This window comes from Lycium barbarum, chromosome 7, assembly GCF_019175385.1.
Source record: "Lycium barbarum isolate Lr01 chromosome 7, ASM1917538v2, whole genome shotgun sequence".
Classification (NCBI taxonomy): Eukaryota; Viridiplantae; Streptophyta; class Magnoliopsida; order Solanales; family Solanaceae; genus Lycium; species Lycium barbarum.
In genome coordinates, this window is record NC_083343.1 from 22,850,605 (window position 1) to 22,872,301 (window position 21,697).

Here is a 21,697-nt window from a genome sequence, read left to right on the forward strand (position 1 = left end):
GGTTAATTATTTAGCTATTGATCAAAAAGGGACAAATTTTAAGATTCATGAACTTCCTTATCAAAACATGATACTTGGCTGCACTTATAAAATTAAGCAGTAGAGAATGAATCATTATTTTATTTCCAAAGAGATTCCTACTAGTGCTTTAAATATTACTCACAGATATAGCTAAAAACTGTTAATTTTGCTCCCGAAAATCTCATGTTTCTATTCTATGGCCGCAAGGTCATAGGAGTATTAGTATGGGAAGTAATAGATAAAGAAAGCCCCTATTTTCTCTCCCCCTCCCCCTCTGTCTCTGTCTCTTTGCTTTCGAACCTTCTTTCTGAGCTAAAAAAAGGGAGACAATGAGATAATTTAAAGTAGAGATATAGCTCGATTTTGTTATGTATGAATTTGTGAGCATTTTTTTCCCTTCAGTGATTAGTGAATGAGCTAGTTTTCCAACTTGTGGTGGAGCCTTATTTTGGGCTGCTCGGTTACGGCGGCTAATACTGCTGCGTTTGGACGCTTGTATGAAGAACTGGGGAAAAAGGCAGGGCGAGCAAAATCGAGGGAGAGGAAGGCTCGGGACCTGGATCAAGTGAAGTGTATCAAAGACGAGGGAGGCGAAGTTTTGGTGGAAGATGCCCATATTAGATAAAAATGGCAGACTTACTTTCATAAACTCTTGAACGAAGAGGGGAACCGGAACGTCTTATTAGGCGAATTGGAGCTCTCAGAGAGCCGCTGCGATTTTGGGTACTGTAGGCGGGTCAAGATTGAGGAGGTCGAGGGGGTTATGCGTAAGATGAGCGGAGGGAGAGCGACCGGGCCAGATGAAATCCTTGTAGAATTTTAAAAGAATGCGGGCAGGGGAGGGTTGGAGTGGCTTACGCGGTTGTTGAATGTTATTTTTAGGACGGCGAAGATGCCTGAAGAGTGGAGACGGAGCACCATGATCCCGTTGTACAAGAACAAAGGGGTTATCCAGAACTGCAACAACCATAGGTTATTAAGCTGTTGAGCCATACGATGAAAGTTTGGGAGAGACTGGTGGAAGCGAGGATGAGGAAGATAGTGTCTATTTCGGAGAACTAGTTCGGATTCATGTCAGGGCGTTCGACTACAGAAGCCATTCCCCTTGTGAGGAGGTTGGTGAAGCAGTATAGGGATAAGAAGAAAGACTTGCACATGGTGTTGGTTGACCTAGAAAAGCCTTACGACAAAGTCCCAAGGGAGGTACTATGGAGATGTTTGGGAGCTAGAGGTGTTCCTGTAGCTTACATTAGAGCGATTAAGGACATGTATGATGGAGCCAAGACCCGGGTGAGGACGGTTGGAGGTGATTCAGAACACTTCCCAGTCAAGATGGGCCTGCATTAGGGGTCCGCTCTTAGCCCCTTTTTGTTTGCTTTGGCGATGGACGCATTGACGCGCCACATTCAAGGAGAGATGCCGTGGTGCATGTTGTTTGCACATGACATTGTGCTTATTGACGAGACGTGGAGCGGCGTTAACGTGAGACTAGAGGTTTGGAGACAGACCCTGGAGTCGAAAGGTTTCAAGTTAAGCAGGATGAAGACAGAGTACTTAGAGTGCAAGTTCAGTGAGGTGATTCAGGTAGAGGATGAGGACGTGCATCTAGATGCTCGGGTCATCCCGAAGAAAGAAAGTTTCAAGTATTTGGGGTCGATCATCCAAGGGAATATAGTGAGATTGATGACGATATCACACATCGTATTAGAGCTGGATGGATGAAATGGATGCTCGCATTGGGGGGGTTGTGCGATAAGAATATGCTGCCTATACTAAAGGGAAAGTTCTACACAGTGGTGGTTAGACCGACTATGTTGTATGGGACGGAATGCTGGCCAGTTAAGAAAGCTCATGTCCAAAAAATGAAGGTAGCAGAGATGCGGATGCTGATATGGATGTGCGGGTATACCAGGAGATATAGGATTCGGAATGAAGTGATTCGGGACAAGGTGGGTCTGGCCCCTGTGGTGGATAAGATGCGGGAAGGGAGGTTGAGATGGTTCGGCCATGTGCGGTGAAGATGCACCAGTGAGGAGGTGTGAGAGGCTGGCAGCGGTGGCCTAAGTTACTCGGACTCGGGTGCGGGTGTCCGATACGGGTGCGGATCTAGAGGTCGGATCCTTCATGATCTAAATTCTAAGATTCGGGGATAAGGATCCAGGTATGGATACGGGTGCGGGGATTCGGCTAAAAATAATTGAAATATCTAAAATTAGAACTATAAAACCTAAATTATGAGATATTATGTGGAAAACATGGGGAGAAAATATTGATCAAGAGGAGAATCCCGGAAGGAGATAAAAGGAAAAGGAGTGACATAGAAATTTCAATATACAAGGTATTCCATTTTCTGAGTGACATAGAAATTTCAATATACAAGGTATTCCATTTTCTTTAAGTCCATCTCAGCTTTTGTTTTGATTATAGAAATCATTGGATCTGTCCGGAATTTCTTCGTTGATTTTGGTCAAAGTACCGAAAAGCGATTGACTAGATCGGGTACGGAACCCACATCCATACCCATGTCGTGTCGACACGGGTGCGGCACCGAAAGTGAAGAGTCCTAGTAACTTAGGTGGTGGGCTTGAAGAGAGGGAGGGGTAGGCCAAAGAAGGCCTGGGGAGAGGTGATTCGGCAGGATATGACGCTACTTCAGCTTACCGAGGACATGACCGGTGATAGGAGGGTGTGGAGGTCCAGTATCAGGGTAGAGGTCTAGTAGGGGGCTGGGAGGATTTCTTTTTCGTATTAGGAGTATTATTATCTTTGTTCACTCGCTTATTTTTTCTAGATCTCTCATATAGCTTGCTTGTTTCTTTCTTTAATGTCATTTATCTTATTATATGTTGCTATTACTACCTATTATTACTGTTGTCTTGGCACCTTTTCTTGAGCCGAGGGTCTATCGGAAACGGCCTTCCTACCTCCCAAGGTAGGGGTAAGGTCTGCGTACACTCTACCCTCCCCAGACCCTACTATGTGGGAATATACTGGATATGATGTTGTTCGTTTTTGCATATATCTATTTGTGGAAATAGCGTCTACTGATTAGTTTGTCCTTTTTTTCCTTTCAATGTTATGTTTGGAAATAGGTAGTGATAGTGATGCTTCTAGACTTAGCGAACCTGGTGCTAGTCTACATCAAGGTGGTCTGGGAAACCCTGTGGGACGGATTGGAGGTACTGAAACTGACGATGACAATTCAGAGGCTTCTGGTTCAGATGAAGAACAAGAATTGAGAGTAAATGGTCAACCTACAAGAGGGGCTTGTGCAAGCACAAGGTCTGACTAGTTTTGATTGAGTTTGTTGCCTTTTTTTTTTAAAATTTTCCTTTCATGTTCCAGTACTTGTATTTGTTCACTTGTTTATGTTTCATGAGTATGTTGGACTATGTTCTTGATATAATGCACATGTCTCCTCCTCTAGGACAAATCAGGGTCCGGGTCGCCAAAGGCTCATCTACGGCGTGGTAAGCCCTGAAGCTAAAAAAAATTTAGGGAGGGCACTTCACCTCTCTTAAGTTGTGCTTAGGTGGGGCAAGGAACTAAGATGTGCGTCTCATTGCTCATGAGTTCTACTTGAATCGAGTGGTACTGAATGATAAATATAACCGGTGTAGAGATATACTAGTAATTGTTAAGGAAAACATTATGAAGTACTTGAATGATGGGAAACAGCTTACCCAAGTGGCTTATTGAAGAAAATCTAGAGATCAATTCCTTTATGCATAACATGGACTATTTGGAAAGAAAGGAACAAAAGATGTTTCGAAGGCACTATGGAGCAAATCCAGATTATAAAATTTAACTGCCTGTAGCACTTGTATTTCTGGAAGGACGGAATACTGTCTGAATTAACATGATGTGCTAGACTTGCTAGAAAACATTTAGGAATTTGGTGTAATCACGTCTAGCTTCCTTTTATTTCTTCTCCCCCCCTGCCCCCCCCCCCCCCCCCAAAAAGTAATTTTAAAGTATCAGCTCCATACTGTCTTCTTTAATAAAATCTTACTTGAAGGGAAGAGTAACCCAATCCAGAAGATAAAGCTTAGTTGTATTTTGCTTTTCATTTGTGTAAACAGGAGTACATAGAGGATATTGAGGCTCTAATGCTATCATTGGAGTCTTTATAGAGCAATTTTTGCATAGATTAGTTTGCTCACATTCTCTGTAATTATGGCTTCACTGCCTTTTTTTGGTTTTAATACAAAATGCTACCCTCTCAGGAAAAAATAAAATAAAATTAACCTTATCAAAAAAAAAAGTTTGACGGTTGATGAAAGATTTTGTAAGTTAGAAGAAGTTATGATGATTGTTAACCCATTTGCAGCTCATTTCACTCTCATTTGGATCACAAGTTATCCAAAGAAGAGGTCGACAGGCTAGAGAAAAAGAAATGGACTTACAAATGGATGGTAGCCATGTCAAATCACAAGTGGAGGGGTACAGGCGAGTGTTTTCTGAAGGTAGCTGTCTTGTTTGCATATTGCTATATCTTCCTTATTCTATTGTTGATTGCTTCATAGTGCTCAGGCCTGTCTCCATATTCAGCTGTTGTAGATCTTCATTCCTTCATCTCTTATGATTTGGGCAAAAGGTCTGTTAGCTACGTTCAAGTAGTATGAATCTGGTAAATAATTAAATAGCGGTCTTTGATTTTCTTTAATAGTTTAATTCACATCGTTGCAAAATTGACATCTAGATTGCTGGAGCATCTTATATCTTTGCTAGAGCTAACGTCCAATTTAGTGGCAAATTTGGGCGATAAATCTATACTGTATTTTGTCGTCCAAATTGTTTGAAAGTGGTATCCTGCTTAACATCTTCTTAATTTTTCAAAAGGAACAGAAAAAAGTTCATGGACAGTGCTGTTGCAGGTGGCTGATAACTATGTCAACTGATAGAGATTCCGCTTCGTTCTGGGTTTCTTTAGGATTGTAATTCAATTTTCATCTTGCATCTGGCTTTCTGATAGAGATTCCGCTTCGTTCTGGGTTTCTTTAGGATTGTAATTCAATTTTCATCTTGCATCTGGCTTTTATTAGTAGGCGCATTATCGCAGTAGAATTTCTTGTGCTCTGATTTCTGCTATTATCTGTTATTTCCTGTACTTTGATTATTCTATCTTATCTTTGTCGCTTTCGTTATTTGCATTTCCATATCGCTTTGAATTTCTTAGCCTATCTGACCTCTTTTTATGATTTTCATTGAGCCGAGGGTCTTTCGGAAACAGCCGTCCTACCTTGGTAGGAGTAAGGTCTGCGTACACTCTACCCTCCCCAGACCCCACGGTGTGGGATTTCACTGGGTTGTTGTTATCATCTTGCATCTGGCTTTTCTGATGCATCTTGCATTTGGCTTTCTGTTAGATACTTGTTAATTCCAATTATTTTTGTTTTCAAACTTCAAAATTACAGGTGCAGTGTTACTTATTGCAGTTGTCGGGTTACTCTGCAGTTCTTTTTTGGAATTTCTCCTTTTTAATATCCATTAGTCTGTTTGCGAGCTATTGCACAGGAGCTGGATTTACCTTGTGCGCACCCAAACTATGTTACTCGGACTCTTCAAAAATATGGACGGGTGCGTGTCGGATTCTCCAAAAGTAGTACATTTTTGGAGGATCCGACACGGGTGATGCAACATTTTTGGAGAGTCCGAGCAACTTAGCACCCAAAGGGTAGCGGCTGCGGGTTCACATGTCATTAAAAAAAAAATATCCATTAGTCTAAACTCGTGCATGCGCGCGCGTGTGTGTCTTTCTTTTGGGGATAAAAAACTTAAGTCTGTTAAAGATACCGACCCAAGAACTCTATTTTCTAAAATGTTGCTCCCTATATTTGTATTGAGTTACATGTGTACCATGTTTTAGATGCTTGATGAATAAGTTTAGGTCGAATTCCCTTGGTGACTGTATTAAGGTTCTCGATGGAATGCCTTTAGCTTGAATTGCTGAATAGAGGAAAACCTTGCAATACCAAACTGGACTGCTCTTTGCTATCGATAGATTTACTTCAATTTTATGTATTGCTTTTCCACAACAATCTTCTCATACAAGAAGTTTCATTGCTACTTTGCAGGAGCCAGACAACTTCTTGTTTCATGGCTTGAAGCCAACACTACACAAGCACTGGTTAGGTATCTATGAGAAGTCTGGAGGCGCAGATTTTGATTCATCAAAGCAGAGATTATTTTTCTCCGTCTGTAAGTAAAGGCCATCAAGTTGGTTTTGGTCATTTACTGGTGTTTTACTTATCAAGTGATTATTGCCTGTGGTCTGATTGATTGGTGGACAGAACTATGTGTCTGTTTCTTTGTTAATTTGCGACGTTTGGAAGATATATCAGTCACAGTTAGAACCTTTAGAGTAGATCATTAATGTGACTCCAGAACCGGATGTTCTTTCAGTTTATCAATCAAAGTTTTCGTGTCACTTATTTCCTCATGTTCCATGTGGTTCCGCATTGATAGTTGTGGTTTTACTTCGAGCATTATTTATTCTTGTCTGAAGCAGTGTTTACTACTAGGTGTGATTTGGAGAGTCGAAGTAGAAAAATTAGTTTGAGTTAATCTTGTGGAAAATTCGGAGCAAAAAAGATATTATCAATGGTAGAGAGATCTTTTAGGCTGCAGTATCAGCTAATATGTCGTTTTGTGGTGAAAATACAATCGGACCTAAGCTGGGTTCAACACTATAACTCACACAACCGCCCCCCCCCCCCCCCCCCCCCCCCAAACAACAAAACCAGAAAAAAAAAATCCCCCTGAATAAGAAGGCTAAAAATCTCTGATTGAGCTGCCACATGGTCTATTTAAACATCAGCATTCACTTGTGCTGCTGTTATTCTTGATCGGTGAACATCCACTCATAATTCTGCAAAAAATTTCACTAGACTAAAGCTGACTCTTCTCTAAAAAGTAAACATGCTTCACAACGTATTCAGCTTTAATTCTGATGTGCTATTTCCAACTTAACCAATAAGTGAAACCATCTCTAATGATTTGCACCTTATGTATGCATCAGTGACACTAAACGTTGTTGCCCTCGGAACTTTCAATTGTTGCATTATGTAGGGTTTGGTGATTGGTTCATTCCCTCGGGCTTAAATTTCATAAAACCGAAGCGTAAAAAAATTACAAGAAGTTACGATCTTACTTGCAGTATCACATGCTTACATTAGGATTTGTAATTCATCCAAATTATCTAGATTATGGGAATTTGGTTTTGGCGATTTTTGAGGGAGGGAAACAAGAATGAGATAGGATGTATATTTTTTCAACGAAGGAGTAATAAAGGTGAATCGGATATTATACTTATTCAGGTTAACCTGATGGATTTATCTTGCTGTCCATGTATTACTTTGTTTTCTGTTCTGCTATTTTTTTAGTGTCGTAATTGCTATTGCTTTCTGTATTCTTGTAGGCAACAGCTACCGGGATATTCTGCACCACAACAAGAAACCCTTCTATCTCAAAGGTCAAGAAGAAGATTCAAGTACCATGGATGCTTATATTATGCATTCTGTAAGAGCATCTACTTCTTTTCACCATAATTTACTAGTTCAAGTTCGAGTGATGTGGTTCATATCCAAAATTTCAAAAATGTCTTGGTTATTTAAGGGAATCATTTTATGCAGCTCAATCATATTTTCAGAACCAGGGATCTTGTAAAGAAGAACGAGGCAAAACTAGCTAAGCTTCAGGAGAATGTGAAAGCAAATGTCCTTAATAATGAATCCTTTCTTGACCGTGGGTTCACTCGCCCTAAGGTATTTACCTATTTTCATTCGTATTCTTCTGAAAACAAATTTGTGCGAAATAGATGGATTTTCATTTGCCTTGACGTACCCATCGATCGGGTGTAATAAGGATGTGAGTACTTTTGTGTTGATTCTTCAAAATACACTAGAAATTAGCAAAAACCTTGACGTACTCGCACCACATATTTCCCAACATCAATGATGGATATCAAGCTTGGTATGTTTTGTTGAAGGTGCATCCTTGTCTTGTTTTCAAATTTATAGATAATCAGGACTTTGATGTGTGAAGTTGAGGCTGTTCTTAAAATAAGATTTGTATATGGTAGTGGGAATTGTGTGATTTCATTAAAAAAAGAAAATCCTGTCCTATACTTGGTATCTGCACTTTGCTAGCATTATCTTTTGTATTGTCTACGAAGTTCTACTCTTAAAAGTTACGGTGGAGTTGGATTATTGCAAAGGAGACCCATGTTGTTCGGACTTTTCAAAAATGTCAATGGGTACGTGTTGGATTCCCCAAAAGTAGTGTATTGTTGGAGAATCCGACATGGGTACGGCATCGAAAGTGAAGAGTCTGCAACTCAGGAGGAGACTACTTGAAGTGCAACTATAACCATCCAATCCTGCTCTTAGTCTTTGAAAGAGACACTTCAACATATTCCACCCCTGACCCACATTTTATGTGTATCACTCCTGATAGTTTGGTTAGCCTTTAAGAAGTTAAACCACAGCATTTCCCATCTCCAAAGAATTAGAAATACCGTATAGCCATTAGCCTAGCAAATTCTCTTTTCAACTGGACAATTTCTTTTTCGTCTAGGACTGATTGGCCCTGTTAATGTGTAGATACATGTGATATGACCTTCCACATTCTTTTTCGTGATTTGTTAAACCCTACCTCCCAAGCTCTCACGAGGGACCAATGGTGGTTCTTCCACTTCTTCTCTCAGTGACTCGAACTTCCAACGTCTTGGTTTGAAGTGTAGTGCTCTTGCCAGTACAGCAACCTCTCTTGTTGATATGTTCTTATACTTATTCAATGATCATTGTTCATTTTTCTGCTTTATATTTTACTTGTATTTCAGCTAGGGATATTAATATATCTTTGAAAAGTTCTGATTATGCCGGTGGATCAGATCCTATGGATAAGCTTCTTTCTCTTTAGAGGTTCCGAATCCCACTACCTAGTCATTCTATCATAAGATGTTCTTTATTCTCTGCCCCCCTGACATTAACGACCTGCTCAACTGTCTTTAGACATAGCAAAAGTACAGTTAAGTATCACCTGAGTTTAGGAATTAATAGCGCTTTTCAGGTCCACTCACGGTTTTATATTCTGGATTTTAATATGAGCGTGATCAATTTTCATATATATATATATATATATATGAAAATGGTTTGGCTTAATTTACTTGATCGTACTTTTGTGGTTACATCCGTTGTTTGAACTATATCAATTTTTATACAATGATCTTGCATCTCTCAGCATCCGCTTGTGTATCCTCATCATTTACGGAGCACTGTGGACACTTACAGTGTTGATCACTTTCTTGTGGTTAGTTAAGTTGTAAGAGTATTGGTCATTTTCTTGTGATTGGTTCAGGTTTTGATCCTTCTCCCTCTAGCAAGTGTTGCATTTCGGGTAGTCAAGCGGCTGATTGATTTGACACCTCCGAAATACAAGGTACATGAGCTTTTGCATTTTCTGAATTCTTATGCAAAATAAACTCAACAATGCGTTCCCAAGATTTCAGCAGCATGGTTCCATGAGATGTTATTTAATCGTGTTGGAACTAAGCAAGAGTATTGTTTACTTCATGCTGTTGCTGCTTAACCTAGAAATTGTAGTTAGTTGCTGCTAAGTGCACAAAACTTTTCCTAGTAGTAAGACTAGTGATGGCGACCAAGCACCTTGCCAGTTTCCACAGACACCATACCTGCTGTAAGATACTCCCTCCATTCCATAATAAGCGGTGTCTTAGGCTTTTCATTTTGTTTCAAAATAAGTGGTGTTTTAGGATTTCAAGAAGAAATTGATCTTGTTCTTCCAAACTTACCCTTATTTATAATCAAGAATCATTAAGTAGCTTTTTTTTTTCTCTTCTCTAGGCACTAATTAGGGGTATGCTAGTAAAAACACTCATATTTTTCTAGGAGTGAGCAATATCTTAAGAGGTTTGCATAAGCTAAAAACACCCACGTATTATGGAACGGAGGGAGTAACATATATCAAGTATGCTATTTTAGTTTTGCACTAATATGCAAACTTTTCTTAATCAAATTAAGCAGTGATATGCTAGTGAGTAGGTATTTTCTTAATCAGTAACGGTATAATTTTATATTTTTATGCAATGAAGCTGGTAGTGAGGAATTTGCAGTAAAAGGAATTACATGCTTGATTTGCGAAATGTAGCTACAGTTAGAAGACTAGAATGTATAATGACCCACTGCGCCTTCATTTTAGAGGCTCGCAGTGAATGTTTAGATTCGCAGAAAAACGTTTTGGCCTTGTTAGATGTGAAATAGTTAGACCTAGAGAGAGATCTTAAAGTGGAGCCCGTAATTATGATTAAAAAAACATTATTCAGTTAGGCACCACTTAACCAAAGATCATACTGCTAATTTTGGCCTCATATAGGCCTGTTTTAGATGAAGATATACCTTTTTCGTACTTTATTAATGTAGTGTTTTAATTACAATCTTTTACCTGATCAAAAAAATAAATAAATTAATGTAGTGTTGATTCCTTCAGTCTTATGTAGAGGAGCATGAACGTTTCTATAGAGAATTTGGAGCTGGAGTAAGTGAAGACAAGGAGGATGAAGATGCTACAGAAATTCCTGAACTAAAAAGGACCTCAAAACCATCTGATTTTCAAGCATTATTTGGGGGAAATAACAATGATCATTTCATGATTGGAATTAAGTTCACTAGGTATATTTCTCAACTCTGGTGAAATTACTAAAACATTACTACACCATGAAAGCTGCATTTCTTTGTCCGAGTACTTTTCAACTTAGAGATGCTTTATATGCTGCTGGTAAGCATTATTCAAAGGACACATAATTTGCGCATTATTCAGTCATAAACAACTTGGTGAAGTACCTATTTATTATGCAAGCATGTTCCTATGAGAAAAGTTAAATCATTCTATCTCCCCTTGTATTCATATCCTCCTGGTTTGTTTAGTTTAGGACGTTGTATGCTGCATGTCATAGTAGCCCTTCATACACATCTTGCTAAATAAAATCAAAATTTATAAATGAAAAGTGATTAAATGAAACCCACAATTTTCAAAAGTTTCATGTATGTTCATGGGCCATCTTGTGGTTGTATGCTTCCACTTTGACTAATGATGCTTTTACTTGGTTTTAGTCTAAGTAAGCTTTGACTACCAATTCATTGATGTTGCACATAGTTCAACATGGAATATATGAAATACATGAAGATGGACTAATCAAGACACTAATTCTGTTCTTACAGAGTAGGGTAGAATATGCGAGCAGCACTTATAAGTTAATCAATTTTGTATATAGATATGAGCAACTCCACTGTATAATATCAATATTATGGAGAAATTTATATAAAGTATCTTTATCGTCATCTTTTTCAAAAGGAAAATCTTATGCATGTCGTTATTTTAGGAGGAGCATAAAATTGTACGGTGACTTCTACTCGTCAGACATGATTGTTGCTTCCCCTCTTGGCCTAATCAATGTAAGTTTCCTAATAAATGCACTTGCTTGATCCTCATTGCTCTTTTTCATTTTATGGTGTTTAGATCATTCATTAAATCCTTGATTCTCTCTTATGTTTACAGGATATTTTTCCAGAATACAGAAATGAAAGGAATTTTTCTAAAATTCAAAGCCATAAGTTTAAGTAATAAAGGGAACTTGTAAATCGTCACCTCTTGACTGATTTTTTTGGGGAGGGGGACGTAATCTGTAACATGCTATACGGGCCAAGTAAACATCATGCAGCCTTCTATAATCTCAGAACTCTGTTCTTCTAACTTCTATACCCTGTTTCAATATATCAACAGATTTTCTCAAAGCTTATTCTCTTAATTCTAACGCTATGCAGCTCTAATGTGAAGTATGAAAGCCGTTTTTAATTTAAGCTGTTACTAACTTTTTATTGATTTTATTCCTTCAGAAAATCGGGGAGGCAGAATTATACAAGGATAAAAATGTCGATTATCTTTCTTCTATAGAGGTAATCTTTGTTGGAAAAGTTATAGTAGTTTGGAAGGTTGTGGTTTGTGCTTTTATCTATTTTAGCAGTGCTCATTACCTTTATCAACTAACGGTATAATTACCATTTGAGCAGGTTCTAATTGTTGACCACGCAGATGTCATATTGATGCAGGTACGTTGAAAGTTCATCCTTACCCCTAGGATTGATTTAATGCATGTCTACTCTTTACTATCTTTTGTTCATATTTTTTGTATTCGCAGAATTGGTCACACGTGAATACAACTGTTGAACAATTAAATCGGATACCTTCCGAGCAGCATGGAACAGATATTATGCGCATTAGGCAATGGTATGCTCATATGCTGCTCTTCTGTTTGCCTTGTTGCTAAAAAAGGTGGCTTGATCTGTGAGTTCTGAATGTGGGTTCACGTAAAACATTGCGCCACCATACGAATATTGGATAAATATGGAGAACATGTTGCACTCCCTTGAAATGAGTGATGTTTTTTGCTAATAATTTGGTTTTGTGAATGTCGCTTGTAGGTATTTAGACGGTCAAGCGCCATTCTACCGGCAATCAATAATATTATCTTCTCACATAAATCCAGGTAAGTTCGTGACTTTTGTGTGGTGTGCAGGCTGTAAAGATAGATGCTAATGCTATAATTTTTAAATTCTAGTGTCATTCTTGATAATTGTCTTTATAATTAGGGCCTAAGAGCTAAAGTATTTTTCTGTCCTATGAAGACATCAATGGGTTATTCAACCATCATTGCCTCAACCACGAAGGAAAGGTCTGTCCATTTTGCTCTCCTCTCTGGTGTCAATGATTGGAATCCTTCGGATAGTAATAACCCTTGACATGATTATGTTGTGTTTCTATCTGGAGCTCTGTTCCTGGTTTAGAGTGTTATGTTGTTACTTTTTGACAGTTCTTAGTTATCCCCTTTTCCTCGGTTATTACCTCCTTGTGTTTGGTGTATCATAAGTTGGTGGCTGGGGGGAATAAGTATTTTGGGCATAGTTTGAGCATCTAGCGCAAAAGAGAGGTATATGCTTTTCAGAAGGGCACAAATTAACTTTGATGTACAAAAGAAAAAAGGGTCCAAATTATAGGTCCACTAGTTAAAGCAAATTACTGGACCAGTCTGATAGAATTAATTTGTAGACCCAAAATGTTACGACGTTGGTAGCCTTCTTGTCAAGTTGTCATATCATGTTAATGTGAAGTAGCTGGACTAATCAATCACCCATTAACTGGTGATTTGCAGCTATACTTTGAAAGCTGTAATATTTGATAACCGAGAAATCCTCGAGGACCAGTGATGCACAGTTCAAAACTCGGTGGATAATGAACCTAACCCTCTACTCTTTACCCTTAAATAGCGGGCTTGTCTGTAGCAGGCTCCAAACCGGTGAAGTGTGTTAACCACACATGACTCACTGCGCTCTTATCACTAGACCAAAACCCTGGGGGCACTTTGAAGCTGTAATTTTAGTTAGTTTTTTCCTTTATCTATGTAATTGAAACATCCTCTTGATTTTTTATTCCTCATTACACCGGTGGCGATGGATGGTTTCAGACGAGGTAGGGGTAGGCCGAAGAAGTATTGGGGAGAGGTAATTAGACACGACATGGCGCAGTTACAGCTTACCGAGGACATGACCTTAGATAGGAGGGTTTGGAGGACCCAGATTAGGGTCGAAGGTTAGTAGATAGTCTCGTTATCCTGTCTTATTAGTAGTCGCATTATCGCAGTATAATTTCTTGTGCTCTGATTTCTGCTATTATCTGTTATTTCCTGTGCTTTGATTATTTTATGTTATCTGTGTCGCTTGCGTTATTTCGTTTCCATATCGCTTTGAATCTCTTAGCCTTATCTGACCTCTTTTTATGCTTTTTTATTGAGCCGAAGGTCTTTCGGAAACAGCCGTCCTACCTTGGTAGGAGTAAGGTCTGCGTACACTCTACCCTCCCCAGACCCCACGTTGTGGGATTTCACTGGGTTGTTGTTGTTACACTAACATTGTTCTATGAAGACGATGTATGTGCCTTAACTTATGCAAAATGATGAAGAAATTTCCATTATACAACATTTTCTAATTAGTGGGAGATGAACAGTTTAATGTGAGTTTAATATGTCGTTCTTACTTTATTTGAGTTTTGAAGGGTTGCATACATTACCTTGAAATTCCCAGTCTCTTGTTCTTCGAAAATTCAGCATAAAATAAGAAAAAGTTGCTAGAAATATCCTCTGTGCTGTCTTAATACATTAATATGAAATTTCAGCATGTTTAAAATCTGAGAATGCTTAGAAAAGAGCGATATTGCTTATTTAAGTGCTGTATTTTCAGGTCAAATTGGCAAGCGAGTATAAAGGTGTTTTACCAAAGGTAGTACTTCAAATACGGCAGGTGAGTAACAAAATAATGATCTTATAGTTATATTTAATAATTTAGCATGAACCGGACCAATTTCCACTGTAAAAATTTGAGTTTATCACAAGGAATACATCGAGTTTTGGGTCTGTAGTTATGTCATTTTTTGATTTTGTTGATATTATGACCACCTCATCTAAAATTTAGTTTAATAGGTCTAAGATACTTATGTTTATTTTATGTGTTAAACACTACCTCTTCCCTCCAGTCTAATTGTTTTTCTTGGCCAAACACATGGACATACTATTTGAAAATGAATGGTGGTGAGAAGTGAACCTCGAGTCTGTGCCTACTCCAATAGCATGTTCAAACTGTGTTCCCCATGACACTTGCTTTCAATTAAAACCAACAACAACATACCCAGTAGAATCCCACAATGTGGGGTCTGGTGGGGGTAGAGTGTACGCAGACCTTACCCCCCACCTTGAAAGGTAGGGAGGCTATTTCTGAAAGACCCTCGGCTTAAGAGAGAATAAGACAAAAGGTCAGATAGGGACAAGCATATCAAAACAATATGAAAACGAGGATTAAAGCGAGAAAGTCATGATACAACAGTTTGGAAAGAAAGGAGCAGTAGCTACCATAGATAAATAAGATGATCGAAGTGCAAGACCCAACAAATATAAGCAGAGATCAAATGACAATACACGAATGAGCAAAACTACAACTACTAGGTCGAGAGAAAAAACGAGATTACCTCCTAGCCTTCTATCCTAATCTGGGTCCTCCACAACCTCCTATCTAAGATCATGTCCTCGGTAAGCTAAAACTGCGTCATGTCCTATCTAATCACCTCTCCCCAATACTTCTTTGGCCTACCTCTACCTCTCCTGAAACAGTCCATAGCCAACCTCTCACACCTCCGCACTGGGGCATCTGCGTCTCTCCTCTTCACATGCCCAAACAATCTCAGGCTCGCTTCCCGCATCTTGTCCTCCACCGATGCCACTCCCACCTTGTCCTGGATATTTTCATTCCTAATCCTATTCCTCCTAGTGTGCCCACAAATCCACTGTAGCATTCGCATTTCCGCGACTTTCATCTTCTGAACGTGAGAGTTCTTGACTGACCAACACTCCGCCCCGTACTACAAAGTCGGTCTAACCACCACTTTGTAGAACTTGCCTTGTAAGTTTTGGTGACACTTTCTTGTCACGCAGTACTCCAGAAGCGAACCTCCATTTCATCCACCCTGCACCAATACGATGTGCAACATCATTGTCGATATCCCCATCTCCCTGTAAAATAGACCCAAGATACTTGAAACTTTCTTTCTTTTGGATGGCCTGGGTACCAAGCCCCACTTCCTTGTCAGCCTCATGTGGTACGTCACTGAACCTGCACTCCAAGTACTCTTGTCTTGGTCCTACTCAACTTAAATCCTTTAGACTCCAACGTCTGTCTCCAACCCTCCAGCTTTGCGTTAACTCCGCTGCGAGTCTCGTCAATCAAGACTATGTGATCCGCGAACAACATACACCAAGGCACCTCACCTTGTATTTGTCGCGTCAATCCATCCATCACCAAGGCAAATAAAAACGGGCTAAGAGATGATCCCTGATGCAACCCTATCAGAACAGGGAAGTGCTCCGAGTCTCCTCCTACTGTCCTTACCCTGGTCTTGGCTCCATCATACATGTCCTTTATCGCTCTAATGTACATCACAGGTACACCTTTAGCCTTCAAGCATCTCCATAGAACCTCTCTTTCATTCAAAACCAATTAGTCCTAATACCAGATACTAGATACTAGGTAAACAGGCAGTCACCACTCACCGGGGTCATAAGATCCTTCATTACATGTCTAACTCAATCCTGATAAAAGCAAGAAATATGAAGACGATGTTTCAACTCCTTCCTGATTTTGAGACCGATCAAATTAAATCCATTTGGAAGACCTAATGCAATTCATGTGGGACATTTATATCGTGCAGCACCTGTCGTCGTGTTGCCAGTTATTTCACATGTGACGTTTGACACAAACTTACGAGTATCGAAATGGCTTACCATAAGTTGGCTCTTTTAAAATGTAAAAATTGTGTGACCACCTAATCGAAAAGCTAGAAAAGTTAGGGAGGGAATATTTTTGCTTATCTAATTATGGTTTAACAGTTTGCAGTAAAGTTGTTTAAGCACAAGATCTGCATCACTATTTGTATGCTTCATGCATTTTTAAGTTTGAATTTTGTCTGGCTCCTGTTTTGTTTGGTAACTGCTTACATGTATTTGATTCATCATGTACCTGTGGAAGTACTATAGATTCCCTTCTCCTCTTATGGTTTTTTGCTATTTCTCGAACTTGCAGATTTATGAGCGATTTGATGTAAAGACTGCAGAAGATGCTGATGATGCTCGGTTTGATTATTTCACAAAAAAGGTTTGTTATTCTTCTGCACAATTGATCATTTATCTTCATGATGACTGGCTTAAATAGTTGTGGTCAATGGTATACGCAGAATTTTCATAAGCGGTGTCACAACTGAAAAAATTAACAAGTTGTAAAAATATCACATTATAAAAGAACAAAAATAATGTGCAGAAATTGCAATTTTACAGAGGATGATGAGTACTTAAAAATTAGCATTTTATGTTTGCTGAATTTTTCCCATATATATGAGATAATTGTTCCTTATAAAAATAAAAAAAAATAAAAAGGTATGAGATAATTGTTTTTCAGTTAGAAGACATTATCAGTTAGATCCCACAACTCAGAAAATGAGGCGCCTGACCATTACGCTATTTGGGGCTTGCTGTATAGCTGTCATTTTTATTCTGTATATTCATTTTCTTATGTAAGAGTGTGTGTATGTATATATACTTGAAATAAAATTTTCCGAGGAAGCGGTGTCATGTCACATCCTTTCACTCCAGGTAAATCCGCCCCTGGTTGTTGTGATATCTTTCCAGAAGCTCAGACAAAGAACTTGCTGCTCCTTCACCTTTAACAAGAAGGAATGTATTTCCCAGACAATAAAAATGTTAAAAAATGATATCACCTTTACAGTGGCAAAAAAAAAAAAAAAATTGTTAAAAATGATACCCTCATTACTAGGCTTCAGGGTCATAATTCCTGCTTGTTTTCTTCACCTTCTTTAATCAATTGTTTTATCAAAGCCTTTCCTTAATCAAACTCATTGCTTGGTTGTTGTAAACCCCCCACCCCACCAAAATATAAAAGGGAAAAAAAATGGAAGTGCAGGTAAAAATACTCCAAAGGAAGTGAGTATGTCGATCTAATCGGATAATCAGTAATCTGAATAATAAGAAATAACCTCTATAAAATCCAAATCAAATAGCACCTAAATTGTATGACCACATTTTTTCAAGTTAACTTGGGCACAGTTTCCCATTGCCTGATCCAGTCTTCCATTATTTCTGCTGTTATAGAGCTGCCAAATGGTTCATCCTTTAGGCTCTAATTTTCTTATATCTTGTATTTTATCACATTATTTTATATCATAAATGCAACTCGTTTTCCTTTTTGGTGATGAAGCTAGAGATAAGTCGATAGCAACTTGATTCTCTGCCTCCCAGATGGGCATGTATCTGCATGAATGATATTTTGCAATCTGATACTCTAATCATTTTTCTTGTCTATATTAAAATATTGTTTAAGGCACTGCCCCTAATAAAGGACAGCCCGGTGCACTAAGCTCCCGCTATGCGTGGGGTCCGGGGAAGGCACTGCCCCTAATCTTTGTTTAAATTTCATATCTGGTGGTGCATCTAGACTAAGATCTTATCCAATTCAATCTTGTTGTCTCCCGTTTCTTTTATTGTTTCCTGAGCTATTTATGACCTGCATTTGTGCTAATTTATTCGATGTAAAGACATACCAAGTCTTCTTTTTTCAGTAATTTTCATTTACTCATTAGTTATGGGATTTTACATTTGTTCTTGTTCTGTACATGTAAAAGAATTTGAGCATCTAGTGATCTTGTAAAGTTAATATCACCACCAAATCAGTTGGTCTTACAATTGCTATTGATATCTGGTCAAATCTCCTCTGATGAAGTCTGTTATTCCAGGTGTTCCCCAAGATAAAGGATTCCATTGAGGTATGTTCACCTGAGCTCGAGAAACAAATTCATTTTTCCTAAGCATTCAGCTGTATGAGTGATTGTCTTTCCTAAACTCATTTTTTTTTTTTTTTTTTTTTGTGTTCTGCAGGGTGGTATAATGCTATTTATTAGTTCTTACTTTGAGTTTATCCGACTAAGGAACTTTTTGAAGTCACAAGAGGCATCCTTTTGTCTACTGGGAGAGTGAGTAACAATCTTGTGTTCAGAATTCTTTGCATTTCTGTATATAAAATCGAATTTTGTGATTCAATGAGTATGCTGTTCTGGTTTAAGGTTCAATTGTTTGCCTTTGTTTCTAGGTACACCGAGCAGAGTGATATATCTCGCGCACGAGGGAGGTTTTTCGATGGAAAGAAGAAATTCATGCTTTACACTGAAAGAGCTCACTTCTATCACCGATACAAGGTTCCTCTCTCTTGAGTGCTATTCACGCTGCCTTACTTTCTCTACTCTTTTTCCTGCTTACAAGAATGCTCTGGCATTTGCCATTTGATGATGTTGAATGCTTTTAGTCTCTATATATTGTTATCTGATTCTGTAAAGTAACTTGTAGATAGTCTGCGGCACTGTAACTGGGAATTTCAATCAGCTTATACAATTTTTTCTTAGTAGTTATTCCTGGCTTCATCAGTCTGACATGAACAATCTCTAAATCTCTGTCAAATGGGATAGAGAATACTCGTCCTTAGTTTGTTTTTTGCCAATTGGAAGTGATTTCTTTCAGCTGATAGATCTGTTTCATGAAAGTTTTCTATGAATCTGTTACCATTCTCAAAAAAAATAAAAAATAATAATAATAATTCTATGAATGAGCTTAGAGGAGCATGATCAAGGCGATATCCACTCACAAAATAGCACTACGGGATTATTCTAAGAACATTTCTTAACTTAGATTCATGGTAACTAATCTACTTGTTTTATATTTGACATGTTCAAGAATGAAGTGGAATAGACAACTCTTCCCGAAAAAAGGAATGAAATAGAAAAACTTGTAAGATTGAGCTACAGCATAGTCTCGTGAAGGATTGTAATTTCTTGATATCTGGTAGCTGAATATGATGGACTCGGTTTTCTGGTTTGTCATTGTTATTATTTTTTATTTTTCCTATATTCATAGTAACATATGTAACAATATCGTCCAGTAGTTGCCAACTTCTTCTCAATTACACAGCCATTTGGTAGTTAATACTGGGATTGATCTTGCCTTCTTTCACGATTATTAGTCGTATATATCCTTAGATTCCTCTAAAAGATATTATCAGCCTTCTTTATTTGATGTTTGCATAATAATAATAACTTTTTATGTGTTCGACTTGTCCTGGGAATTAGATACGTGGCATTCAGAACTTGATCATTTATTCACTTCCAGAGCGGAAAGAATTTTACCCAGAGGTGATCATCTCTACTGCACTATCCTACTAGGATTATATGGTGGTTCACACGACCGCAAGTCTTACCTAGTTATCCTTTTCATTTCTCCTGCAGGTTGTAAATATGCTACAAGGGTCTGCTTGCACTGTTCTATTTTCTCGCTTTGACCAGCTTCGGGTAAGGCTTCAAATTCCTCATATACAATTATGAGTTCATATCTTGCTCTCACGATTCTTCAACCTTTTCCTCTTTGCAAGTGTTTGATTTCCTTTGTAGTGTTCTTACCGCATAATCTACTCTCTGATGAATTCAGCTCGAGAGGATTGTTGGTACTGCTGCTTCGAAAAGGATGGTCACGTCGGACAAGGGTGTTTTTGTCTTCTGTTAAAAGGAAACTCACAAAAAATTTCAACGGAGAAGTGTTTGGCCTCTCAAATGCGTGCAACTGTTTCTGCAGCTCAAGGAATGGCTTCTTGCCTTCACTTACCCAAGGGAAAAAAGAAAGAAAAATATAAATAAAAAAATAGATGGTTCTTGCTTTCAATATCGTAACTAACATAATTTTATGAGCAATGTTGCTCAATCAATTTTGTTTTCTTTTAAAATTGTGATATTAGCAAACATTATTCAAATTCCAGAAACATAAAATGTAACTTTATGCCAATGAAACATGTAAAAAGAGGAGGTCGTGTCTGGAAACTGAGGTTCACCAACTATTTATGTAGTATTGCAGGCAAAACATACTTCTAGGTAACTATGGATGTGGTTGATAGAATGGAATACAGGTTGTAAAACTATAAAGTTACAGTAAAGTACTTGAGGAAGAGCAAATAGTAATGCATCCAAAAAGTCCAAACAGGTTAATTAGATTCTTATCTTCCATTAATTTGGATGGGTTTGCAGTTAAGTCGGATTTCCAATAATATATGTAGGACAATTTTCTTTAATGTCTCAGTCTGTCTCTTAATAAAATGATTAATTAATTATCCCTTAATAAAATGATCAATTAATTATCCCCTTCATCGCTATTAATATCTCCTAACCACTACCAATCTGCATGAAAGCAACGCCAGAGCTGAATATTAATATTTCCGCTTGGTTATGACCTTTAATTGTTTTTTTTTTTTCTGCTTTTCTTTTTGAACTAGTGCAGTGTGATTATATTTATGTATAGTTTTTTAACCATTGATGACTTCATCATGCAGGAAGAGCTGATCACTTCAATAATTACCGTCTTTACATTTTTTGACTAAACAAGTATCCCTTTTAGTTCGTTCAACCATACAGTCTTAATATCCACTGGACTCTTCTAATCCAAATTCACAATGAGTTAAGGGCCTATTCCAACCACTCCCCTCCCCACCCCCACACACACCCCCCTTCCCAACTTTTAATGGTAAGTGGAGAGTTGTTAATTATCCATAAAAAAATTTATTTAGAATTTGAATAAATTAGCTCATACATTCTAGTAAAAATAAGTAGTAGTCCTAAATATATTACATGCTTACATACATACATTTAAATGGTAAAATTGCAGCTGAACGGGTCGAAATATGGCTTTCAAAGTAAGTTTCGAATTAGTGGATGCTGCCAAAGGGAGTGGCGATGCCATACGCAAAAAGGAAGAGACTCATAGAATGACAGAGGCAAATAGAGCTTTTGCACATTTTCGTTAATCCAAGAAAACTAAACTTATAGTAATATAATGTGAAGTTATAAGACCAGAGGATCACGTTTAAAAATCTCCGTCAAAGTATCTTATTAACTAATATCTACCGACAATGGAAGGTTTTTTCAAAGCATCCTAATTTTCAATTTTTTATTTTTA

General features: G+C 38.1%; 1 protein-coding gene across 3 annotated transcripts in view; it reads left to right on the forward strand.

The window, feature by feature from the left end:
* LOC132603294 (protein NUCLEOLAR FACTOR 1-like) overlaps positions 1-20,608 on the forward strand; it is a 39,670-nt gene extending 19,062 nt beyond the window's left edge. The window contains exons 6-26 of one of the 3 annotated variants that reach the window (XM_060316288.1): positions 3,230-3,303; positions 4,352-4,487; positions 6,099-6,222; positions 7,442-7,542; positions 7,656-7,787; positions 9,382-9,462; positions 10,531-10,712; positions 11,423-11,495; positions 11,937-11,996; positions 12,111-12,149; positions 12,239-12,327; positions 12,522-12,586; positions 12,726-12,772; positions 14,334-14,393; positions 16,722-16,793; positions 18,445-18,474; positions 18,587-18,681; positions 18,798-18,903; positions 19,828-19,890; positions 19,984-20,046; positions 20,183-20,608. In XM_060316288.1, coding sequence (XP_060172271.1) covers positions 3,230-3,303; positions 4,352-4,487; positions 6,099-6,222; positions 7,442-7,542; positions 7,656-7,787; positions 9,382-9,462; positions 10,531-10,712; positions 11,423-11,495; positions 11,937-11,996; positions 12,111-12,149; positions 12,239-12,327; positions 12,522-12,586; positions 12,726-12,772; positions 14,334-14,393; positions 16,722-16,793; positions 18,445-18,474; positions 18,587-18,681; positions 18,798-18,903; positions 19,828-19,890; positions 19,984-20,046; positions 20,183-20,257 — 1,767 coding nt within the window. In that variant the 3' untranslated portion in view covers positions 20,258-20,608. Of the gene's footprint in view, positions 1-3,113; positions 3,304-4,351; positions 4,488-6,098; positions 6,223-7,441; positions 7,543-7,655; positions 7,788-9,381; positions 9,463-10,530; positions 10,713-11,422; positions 11,496-11,936; positions 11,997-12,110; positions 12,150-12,238; positions 12,328-12,521; positions 12,587-12,725; positions 12,773-14,333; positions 14,394-16,721; positions 16,794-18,444; positions 18,475-18,586; positions 18,682-18,797; positions 18,904-19,827; positions 19,891-19,983; positions 20,047-20,182 lie in introns of all 3 variants that reach the window. The other 2 variants (XM_060316290.1, XM_060316291.1) reach the window with 2 other exon arrangements.
* The last annotated feature ends 1,089 nt before the right edge of the window (positions 20,609-21,697 follow it).